Source organism: Podarcis gaigeae, assembly GCF_964106915.1.
Source record: "Podarcis gaigeae genome assembly, chromosome: 13".
Taxonomy (NCBI): Eukaryota; Metazoa; Chordata; class Lepidosauria; order Squamata; family Lacertidae; genus Podarcis; species Podarcis gaigeae.
In genome coordinates, this window is record NC_139689.1 from 37,008,161 (window position 1) to 37,018,835 (window position 10,675).

Genomic DNA, 10,675 nt, shown 5'->3' on the forward strand with positions numbered 1-10,675 from the left:
CATAATTGCCACAGAGCTCTCCTGCGCCACCAACAGCACAGCCTCTCCAGCCCCCTGACTCCCAGAATGCGAAGGATGTTGCTGAGGAACAGGCCAGACAGGCACAGAAAGGAGGTTTCTGCCATAGCGGAAGATTACAGGGGCGAAGTCCTGACTCAGAGCGCTAGAGAGCAAAGGAGAGGTGTTTTCATCCCCAAAATAGTTTTTGATTTGAGTTCCTACTGAAATGAGGCTGCATTTTAATGTTGTATTTTAATCTTGTTTTTAAGTTGTATTTCAATCAATTGTTTTTATATCTGGTGTTAGCCGCCCTGAACTCGGTCTTGGCTGGGGAGGGCGGGGTATAAATAAAATTTATTATTACTATTATGATTACAGTGGTACCTCAGGTTAAGTACTTAATTCGTTCCGGAGGTCCGTACTTAACCTGAAACTGTTTTTAACCTGAAGCACCACTTTAGCTAATGGGGCCTCCTGCTGCCGCCGCACCGCCGGAGCACGATTTCTGTTCTCATCCTGAAGCAAAGTTCTTAACCTGAAGCACTATTTCTGGGTTAGCGGAGTCTGTAACCTGAAGCATATGTAACCTGAGGTACCACTGTATTATTATTATCATTTACGAGCTTTAATAAAGAAGCTACGGTAACTGCATGTTAGCCTCTTTGGCCTGGGAGTGACCTGCTTGTCCTGTCAGCCCCTTGACAGTCCTTGAGCTCCGATAACGCCTTTTCGTTGTCTGGGCAGAGGATAGAGAGGGTGTAAAATTCATGTCTGTGGCTCCACTCACTTTTGCCTCTGACCCCGCCCACCGCAGCTATGTAGCCCCCAGATGGCTAAAGGAGCCACATGGCCCTCAGGTTAACAACTCCTGCATTGCACATTTAAAAAAAACAAAAAACACCAGTCATCATTTTCCATGGACATGACTTTATTCATTTAATACTTTTTAGGAATATATCTGTATAACTCTGAAACATCAAGCTAAATATCTCAGGAGCAGGATTGCCCGGTTGCTACATGATGAAGAGCAAAGAAGAAAGAAAGTCGTCGCATAAATACTTTTTACAGGGAAATAATAAATATGCCATTTTAATCTTGGGAAATGCAGTTTTTCCGTTGCCAAGTCCACCAGTGGAAACAAATCCTAAAGGTCACACACACACATATATCTTACAAGTTGACGAAGCAGGAACAACTGGGGGAAGGGACATGCCCAGGTGCTGAATTTTGTCTTGTTTAAAGCAGGTTTGGAGTCCAGCAACATCTGGAAGGGCTGCCGATTCCGTATGGGCTGTCCAGATGTTGATGCCTGGAGGATGCTAAAAGAATGGGAAGGGAGCACTAAACCAAGCACAGCTGAGCTCATGTGCAGCATGTTTCCCACTGCCAAATAACCGAGACTCACACATCTGGATTTAGGGGGGAAGGTGTCCAAGTCGAGGGAATGAGCTCCAAGGAGGCTTGAGGCCTGGGTGCTGCTCGTTTCAGAAACGGAAAATTACTTTAATTCCTGTTTCAGTGACGGCAGAATTGGCAACACGTTCAAAGTTCTCTGGATCAGCCATGAGGCATCTAGAACTACGTAGGTCTCCAGTGGACAGAATATTGGTCTTTCTTGGGCTTCAAATCCTAGCTTGGCCATAAGTCTATTGGGTGCCTTCTGGCAAGTCAGTGTCTCTAAATATACCCACTTACTTAGGACTCAGGAGTCATCTTTTAACTTTTCCTCCTTCTCTTTCCAGGCACATGTCTGTGGTTTAAACTCTGATCTGAACATTTTGTCTGTGTGTGTGTGTGTGTGTGTGTGTGTGTGTGTGTGTGTTTGCCCTGGAGCTTTCCTTGCAAAAACCCGCTTTTTGGCGCTCAGTCGGAGCAAATGTCAAGCTGGACAGATTGCCATTTGCTCCGATTCAGCTTTAAAGAGCTGGTTTTTGAGGAAAATCTCTGGAGCAAAAAAAAACAACAAAGGTGCTCAGACACGGAGCATTAAAGCATGGACCGTGCCTGGAAAGAGCAGAGGAAAGTTAAGTGGGAATCATCCCTAAGCCTTGCTGAAATCAGTGGGAATTACTTCTGAGAAGGCATGAATAGGATTGTAACGAACGCAAAACTAACAAATATGGAGGAAGCCCCTTTTGACTGCAGTGAGACTTGCACCCATAGGCTTGGACTGCAAGCCTCGCTGGAGCAAAATGGGGATATCTATGACTTCCTGCACAAAAGGTTTTTATCGAGTGCAATGGAAATTCTTATCCTTGGTTATTATTATTGTTGCTGCAGCAGCAGAGAAACGGTCTTCCTCAGTGTTTTAAAAGGAGGTTTCCAGCCCTCATTGTTGCAGAGAACAGCTTTTAAGCATCAGCTGTGTGTTGGCATTGTAGAAACAACATTCTAGTTCTAATCCAGATCAAAGGCTAGGAAGGGGGCGGGAAGTGGCAAATGCCTAAACCGACAAGCCACATTATACTGAGTTGCACCAGATCAACGGCATCCTAAGAATCAACAAATGCTCAAGACAAACAAGGGAACACCAGGGTGGCTTCACGTGTGGCAAGGTTGACGCACCTGCTGATGAACGCATCACAAATGAAAGGAGTAACTCCATGGTGCAGACTTCTAACTTCTGCACAGCTAGCATATCTGGTCCACGTTTAGAAACCTATTTCCACAAACAGATTGAATCCACTTGACTGGAGCAAATGAATCTGGGTCCCCTCTGAATTGCCCTTGTGTTCCTAAAAAACACCCCCAGCCCTAAAAGAAATATTTTTTTCTGCTACTTTGAGGACTAGAAACTTATTTTGCCTTTCCCTTTTTTTAAAAAAATTGGGACTCCCAGAATACTAGTAAAAGGCTGCTACATGGTATATACTTTTTGACCCTAAAATAGCAAGCCACATTCAGCCTTCGAGCACCCTATATTTATATACAAGTCAGGCTCTGTACAATACTGCATGGTTTTAAAATCTCCCCCCCCCCTCCATTCTTTCGGGTTTCCTGGTCCAGCTTGCCCCTGCAAAGTGAGCTGTCTGCAAAGACGTGCGTGCATGTGGCACTGTACAATAAGGCGTGATTTCATTTTTAATTTTTTAAGTGTCCCATTTCTCCTGGTGAATGGAAGGGCAACCCAACAGATCACAGGACAGGAAGCAAATACGTCCCGCTGACCAAGAGGTTAGCACATAGTTCAGGCAATGCCACGGCACAGCAAGAAGCGACGCATTAATGTGCGACGTGTGAAGAAGCAAGGATAGCAGAGAAGGCGTGCAGGTGAGCACACACCTGGAGAGATGTCACCTGGTTCTAAACTGATGTTTGCTTTCGCAGAGAGGCGCCAGTCCTTTGTCAAACAGAGTCAGGGCAAGGAAAGGGAGGCAGCGGAACAAGTAGGCCCTGCTCACTCGCTTTGGCCTTTCGAATCACACCACCCCTTGCGGACCCTCTGAGCGACTCATCTCTCAGGCCTCCTCGAGCTCAGTTTCGCTCTGTCCATTCCCCCCACCCCACCCTTCACCTCTCTCCTCCGACCACCTTGAGTCGGATAGCTTTTGGGCTGCATGAACCTCCAACCACGGCAGCGGCCATGGAGACCCCTCGACACCACTCACTCCATTCCATGTTTATCCAGTCGCCATCAACAACAATGAAAAGAGAGGGTGGGCCATGCAGAAAACAAAAATCTGGGCTGGGCCTCGCCAACGGCCCCTCCGCTTAGTAGGAGTTCTCCAGCTCCGGCTGGTTGGCCTTACTGCCCCTGGCCCTGGAGAGACGTGGCTTTTTGTTCTTCTGGGGCCGGGCGGCCTCTTTGCTGAAGTCCTTGAGCTGGGAGCGGTTGTGGTAGCGGGTGTAGCGCTTGCACTTGCAAGCGGTGACGGCTCTGATCTTGATAGTCCGCAGCTCCTCGTCGGGGCAGGCCAGCTGGATGCGCTGGGAGCGGCTGTGCGCCGGGATGCAGCGGTAATCCAAAGCGTTCTGCCGCCACCATTTCCCCTTGCCGATGGAGTTGGGGAGGAGGTGGGAGGGGAGGCACTGGCCGGAACAGACCAGCTCCCTTAGCGGCTTGATGCTGCGGCACAGACCGTCGGTGATGTAGCGGGTCGAGTATGTTTCCCGGCAGCTGAACTCCAGGGGTTCTAAGAGAGAAAGAAGGATGGGTTGTTTTTTGCGGAATAGTCGAATTACTGCATGATGGGGTTAATACCATAGAGTTAGCTGCCCTGTCAGGCTCAGCTAGTTCGCTTACCCTCACCTTGGGAGGAGGGTAATCAAACCTATTGTTTCCCCTCAGTAGCCCCACCAACTACTAGGATCTTTGGGCCTGCACATTTTTGGATTTTGTCCCACCTACAACCAGTATGCAGTCACTTCCCCCGGAAGAAATGCAGGCTTTGATCCTGAAAATATTCCACACCCATCCAGATGGCACTAGATGCTCTGAATGAGCACAAAACCAGCCGTCAAAGTCTTCAATGGATTCTATCTGATTTGCTATTTGGCAGGAGTCAAATAGAGTTTTCTACGCACCACTAAAGTTCTGGCCTATCAGTGAGCTCACCTGACAGGACATCAGTTAGCCTATTCCAAGTTCAGAAAAACAACAGCTGTACCACTGAACTGTTCCACTTCAGACCAATGGAGGGCGCTCACACGGCTGGACGCTCTTTCATTAAAAAAAAGTCTTAATACATAAAAAATATGTGGAGTGGAGGGAGTAGTGAGAGATTACCTGGAACCTGCTACAGACTAACTATAAACCACTTGGAGTTTTTTCCCCCCGCCTCTTACAATTAGCAATATATACATTTTATTAAACTCACTGGCAGGCTGAAGTGGTACAACCCAGAAACAGGTTTGCCACCTCCTCACCTGCTATGTCAGAACTAGGCCTTAGGCACATTCTACAGGACCTTGGAGAGCTCCTCAGGGGGAAGCTGGTGTGGCTCCAACAATGACCAGATGTCAACAGGGAATATGAACCCCCCTTCTCCAGGGCAGAACAAAACATCGGAGTGAAACTTGGATGGCTGTAAATGGAGTTTAGACAAATCCCTGGAGGATAAGGCTATGAATGGCTACTAGCGATGATTTTCCAACATTGTAAGTGGTGTGCTTCTGAATACTACTTACTGGGGAGAGTGCTGTCCCACTCAGGATCTGCTTGTGGTTTTCCTATGGTTATTTGGCTGGCCCCTGTGAGAACAGGAAGCTGCCTAGGGAACCAGGCAGAGGGCCTTCTCGGTAGTGGCGCCCGTCCTGTGGAACACCCTCCCACCAGATGTCAAAGAAATAAACAACTATCTGACTTTTAGAAGACATCTGAAGACAGCCCTGTTTAGGGAAGCTTTTAATATTTGATGAATTATTGTATTTTAATATTTTGCCCAGAGTGGTTGGGGAAACCCAGCTAGATAGGCGGGGTATTATCATCAGCATTATCATCATCTTTAATAATAATAATAATAATTTATTATTTATACCCCGCCCATCTGGCTGAGTCTCCCCAGCCACTCTGAGCGGCTTCCAATAGAGTATTAAAAACAATACAGCATTAAATATTAAAAACTTCCCTAAACAGGGCTGCCTTCAGATGTCTTTTAAAGATAAGATAGCTACTTATTTCCTTCACATCTGAAGGGAGGGCGCTCCACAGGGCGGGCGCCACCACCAAGAAGGCCCTCTGTCTGGTTCCCTGTAACCTCACTTCTCGCAATGAGGGAACCGTCAGAAGGCCCTCGGTGCTGGATCTCAGTGTCTGGGCTGAACGATGGGGGTGGAGACCTTCTTTGGCCTGATCCAGTGGGGCTCTTCTTATGTACTTAGATTCTCTTCGTCAAGAGAGCCCCATAGATTGTTCAACCTTAGACTGGCCCTCCAGCTAATTTGGAAAATGTGGAGTCTCAGAAGGCAGTCTCTGGCTTGCATTTTTGCAGGCCTCTGAGTAATAGGACAGCACAATGCCCATCCAGAAATTGGACTCAGCCAAAAACTTCGATGTAACTTGCCAAAAAAAAAAAGAGAGGAAGGAGATCATTCAATGGGAATGTGAAGGCGTCGGGGCTATGAAAGATCCAAAGCAGCCCACAATCCCTTTAACAACAACAACAAAAATCAGCAAGGAGTGATATGCAGATAGGCTACACAAAAGATTTGTTTCTAAAAGGGGAGCTGTTCTGATAACGGAGAAACAGGTATAGTTATGACCCAGAGGAAGAACATTCTAGAATTGCTTGCTCAGCCCAATTTCAGGAAGGTGACTGTTTCCTAAGCAAAGTATGAGCTTCCCCCATGCGGACAGAAGCAGGAAGTGGGCTGATAATCCGAGACAGATCATGAGAAGGAGCTTGCGAGTGTGCCAACTTCTCATGCGGTTTTTGGTGACAAGATCCCACAGACACACATTGTCAGAGGGCTGTCACTTACGCCTCGAAGCAGCCGCACACTCCGGGCCAAGCGAGAAGTCACTTTCATTGCACAAATAGCAACGGTACCTGCTTGTATTTTTATTTTATTTTTTAATTTAGCAATTGGCATTGTGGGGGGGGGCAGGGTATTCATCAGGACCACAGGGCGTGGGGAAGAGGAGGTTTGACCCTTCCCTCCCCAGCTGCAGTCCTGACAGGGAACCCCCTCCTCTGCACACACAAGTTGAAAAGAGAACAAGGCTTCTGCACCTCCATGTTAGCTACAAGCTTGTCATGCAAAGCCTAACCAAGTATATGGTTCTGTTCTATGGTACAAGAGAGCTCAGACCTTGCTCCCCAGGGCTCCTTGCAATTCTGTGATTCTAACCCTTGTCCTCTTGTGATTGAGGGAAGGACAGGATCCTGTGGGTTGCTGCCAATACTGGTCCTACTCAGAGTAAGCCCATTAAAGGACACGGCTCACTTCGGTTCATTAATTGCAACGGGTTTGCTCCTAGTTGGATACAACCCTGTGCAGTAGGATTTTTGCAAGGATATTGAAGTTAGGATTCACACACACACACACACACACACATACAAACACACACACACACAGAGAGAGAGAGAGAGAGAGAGAGAGAGAGAGAGAGAGATGTTTTTAGAAGGGGCTCAATCCCACCGCCCTGAGATTAAGAGTCTCATGGTCTACAGGCTGAGCTATTCCAGATCAAATCCCCATTTCCAGGTGCTTGAGTCCAGGTCGTGGAGAAAACAGGAACTTTCATACATCAGCAACCTCAAAATGGAATGAGTTACATCTAGGGTGCACCCAAAAGGCTTTGTTTGCATCAGTTCTCCCTCTCATATTTTATAATGGGACCAAAATAAAGGGGAAACAAACAGTAGTTTTGTTTTCCCCATCTGCAAACTGTATGAGTCGGAATTACTTTATGAGTAAGACCCCCTTCTCTCACCCTGTCATGGCAAGGCACATGCTGTGTGCTCATCCATGAACAGATCTGTTTTTCAGGCGAAGTAGCTCAGTCAGTCAGTCGGTCCTTCCCACCCAGCCTGCCTTTCTAGCAAGTTTGTGGGGAGCAGCCTTCTAGTTTGGCACGGGACATTGCAAAGAGCACTGTGATGTAGTTCGTAAGGACTGGGAAATAGGCTGGTTTCGGTTTTTCCAGTCTCCAGATCTCCACATCAGTTAGCAATTTTTTTCTCATGAAAATTCATCAGCATTTTAGTGCAAATATCTTCTAATGCTTTTTTTTTTTACAAAATCAGTTTTCCCTAATATAATGCATTTTTTGTATCTTATTTTCACCAACATATGACTTTCTATGCACATTTATCTTTTAAAAATTGTCCTTTTTTGCACTTACAAAAATGGACATTTACCCTAGTATGTGCCCTTTTGCACACATTACTTAGCTGAAGAGCAGCACTGCAAAATTCAGAGCAGTGCAATTTTTTTTTTTTAAGTTCCTATATTTCACATCTTGTTTTAGAGAATGTGAATTAAGTAGGTTCGCCTTTAAATGCAAATTGAATCCAATTTCTCCTCCACCCCTAGAGGTCAGAACATCATACTGTCTCATTGCAAAACCTGTAAATAGAGCCCTAATTGAAGATCCCATCCCGCAATACTCCACAGTGTTCATGGGTCATATTTCAGGACAAATTGCTACCTTCTTAAGAGCATTTTCACACATGTCCTTTGGCAAGCGTTCCTGTTACGATCTAATCATTGATCTTGCAGGACAGGAAGCAAAGGAGACATGCTTGCAATGCCAACAAACATTCTGGCCGAATAGGTTTTATGTTTAACAAAATCTGGTCGAAACAAAAGCCACTTTTAAGTCTCACGGATGAAAACGGCTACTGGGGGACCAAATGGCTGTAAAAAATTATTGGCCCATGAAGTGTGAAAGCTTTCATGTTACACAGAGCTCCTTTGCTAGGGGACAGTTCTTTGCTGTGCGCAACAAGCATGACAGATTACAAGAGGCAGAAGGTGTGGTCTTGAAGGCACGTTGTGTTGCCTGAAACAAAGCGGGTCAGGATCTAGTCCTGGGAGACCACGTGGGGCTGTCCTAGTCCCAAGGAATGGTCTGAAGGCAGGCTGTGCTACAGCCTTCATGAAGGCAAGCAGATAGCTCAGTTGGTAGAGCATGAGACTCTTAATCTCAGGGTCCTGGGTTTGAAACCCACGTTGGGCGCAAGATTCTTGGATTACAGAGGGTTGGACTAGATGTACCTTCTAACTCTTCTATGATTCTGTACGGATCTGTGTCTGACCAGTGCCTGGGCGGGAGACCACCTGCGAAGACTGCACAATGCTGCCTTTCGTAGGGTAAATCAATGTAATTCCTGAAAAGTCATTTCAGGAGCCCAATCACTAAATCTTTAGCACCTGTGGTGGGGTGGGACCCTAGCTCAGGGGAGAAACACAGGCTCTGCATGCCAAGCACTCCAGGTTCAATTCCCAGCTCCTCCAAGGAAAGGATCTCAGGTTGCAAGGGAAAGGTCCGTTGCTTAGAAGCAGAGCAATTGCTTTCCTCCTGAGTGCGATTCCCAGCATTCCTGGACAGCTGCTACTGGTCCATGTGAACAATGCTGAGCCAATGGTCTGACTCCAGAGAGGGCACCTTCTGCTGTTCCTCCTCCGATCTCAGCTAATAGGAAATACCTCTGCCTTCACCTAGAGACCCTGGAGAGCTCCTGCGAGGCAAAGCTCACAGATAGCTCAGCTGGTAAGAGCATGAGACTCTTGATCTCAGGGTTGTGGGTTTGAACCCTGCATTGGGCAAAAGTTACCTGCATTGCTGAGAGGTGGACTTAGATGGCTTTGGGGTCCCTTCCAACTCTATAAAAATGAAAACCAGGGATGATGGCACCTGTTGGCTTCCAGATCCTGATGGACTCCAACTGCTATCATCCTGGACCATTGGGAATGATGGGAGTTGGAGTCCGACCACATCTGTGTGTCCACAGGTTTTCCCTTATCCATGGAACAGCATCAAATGTGTGCACTAACCTGTAGCAAACGGTACCTGCTTGCTCTGCTACAACAGCCAGCTAGAGATGCCCACACACCTGAGAACTAAAAGAGGTTGCTTTCTCCCTCTCTCTCTCTCTCTGTATATATATTGTTTTCCTTACCCGTCCTGCCCAGGGCAACTTGCAGGTGCCTCTCTCCTTGCTGCGCCCGGTTGTTCATGGTGTCGTTGTCACTCTGGACGTACGGCTGCTCGGCCGGCGGCTCGGTATTCTCCGGGAAGTCGGGCACGATTTCCGTGGCATCGTTTTTAAGCACTTGCCAGCCTCGGCCCGAAGGGAGGAAGACTTGGAAGAAGATGCAGAAAGAGCAGAGAGCCTGAGACGTCTGCATGTTCAGGCCAGGCAGCAGTAGGGAAGGCTGTGGGAGAGATGCCTTTCGGTCTTCTTGTCCTCTTGGAGCCTAAGCGATGCAAAACCAAGGCCTCCTTTTTAAATTCCTTCTTAGAAACCGGCCGGCCAATGGCAAGGGAGTGGGAGGGGCCAGGGGTGTGTAGGGGTGTTGAGAGGGGTGTTTGAAGATTCATTCATGCCAATTTGTCTGTGCAGAGAGAGAGACAGAGAGGAATTTGAGGGAGGGGGGAGCTGCGGTTGCAGCATCTACAAACTCTGTTTACCCTCACCCAAGCTTTTCTTGCTTGCTTCTTTCAAGGAAAGAAAAACTGGCAAGGCTCGGACTATGAGTGGGTTGTCATGGTTTGTATAGATCTGCCAGACATTTCTCCAGCCACTTGGACAAAAAAAAAGTGAAATAAAACAAAACTTTTTTCTTCTTTTTTTGGCTGCCTGGACTCCAGCGAGTTTTCTAAACGGTTCAGAGCTTAGATTGCAGAGTCTCCCCATCATCAAGTATGTAGGGATGGGGAAACTGTGTGTCGGAAAACTGCACACAAACCCAGACTGGGAAATTGATACACCTACGATTTTCAAGCAGCTACCGTGTGCTCGACATAGCTCTCTGGAGACAAAACGAAGACCAAACTTGGGCCAATCTGACAGGCGATTCTCCTATTTAACAAAAGTCTCCTTCTGACCCGAGGATCCTGATCGAAGATCTTGTTTAGCAGAAATTCCACTTGGTGTCAGAGGAGAGAAATTCCCAAGGGATTAAGAATATAAAACAATGGTAAGAATACTGGAAGGGACGTGGATGGCGCTGTGGGTTAAACCACAGAGCCTAGGGCTTGCTGAGCAGAAGGTCGGCGGTTCGAATC

General features: G+C 47.2%; 1 protein-coding gene across 1 annotated transcript; it reads right to left on the reverse strand.

Annotated features, from left to right (window-relative positions):
- Positions 1-916: 916 nt before the first annotated feature.
- On the reverse strand, positions 917-10,020 carry SOST (sclerostin). The gene is made up of 2 exons (XM_083709944.1): positions 9,567-10,020; positions 917-4,133 (listed from the first exon to the last, which is right to left on the reverse strand). Exons 1-2 carry the CDS (start codon positions 9,793-9,795, stop codon positions 3,712-3,714), a joined length of 651 nt encoding a protein of 216 aa, XP_083566070.1. The 5' UTR covers positions 9,796-10,020; the 3' UTR covers positions 917-3,711.
- Between the last annotated feature and the right edge of the window lie 655 nt (positions 10,021-10,675).

Bases quoted from the DNA above. Each gene is read 5' to 3' on its own strand.
- SOST (XM_083709944.1), bottom strand. From the start codon at position 9,795: ATGCAGACGTCTCAGGCTCTCTGCTCTTTCTGCATCTTCTTCCAAGTC. The intron at 4,134-9,566 runs GTAAGGAAAACA...TTTCTCTCTTAG, and splicing joins AGTTGCCCTGGGCAGGACGG to AACCCCTGGAGTTCAGCTGC.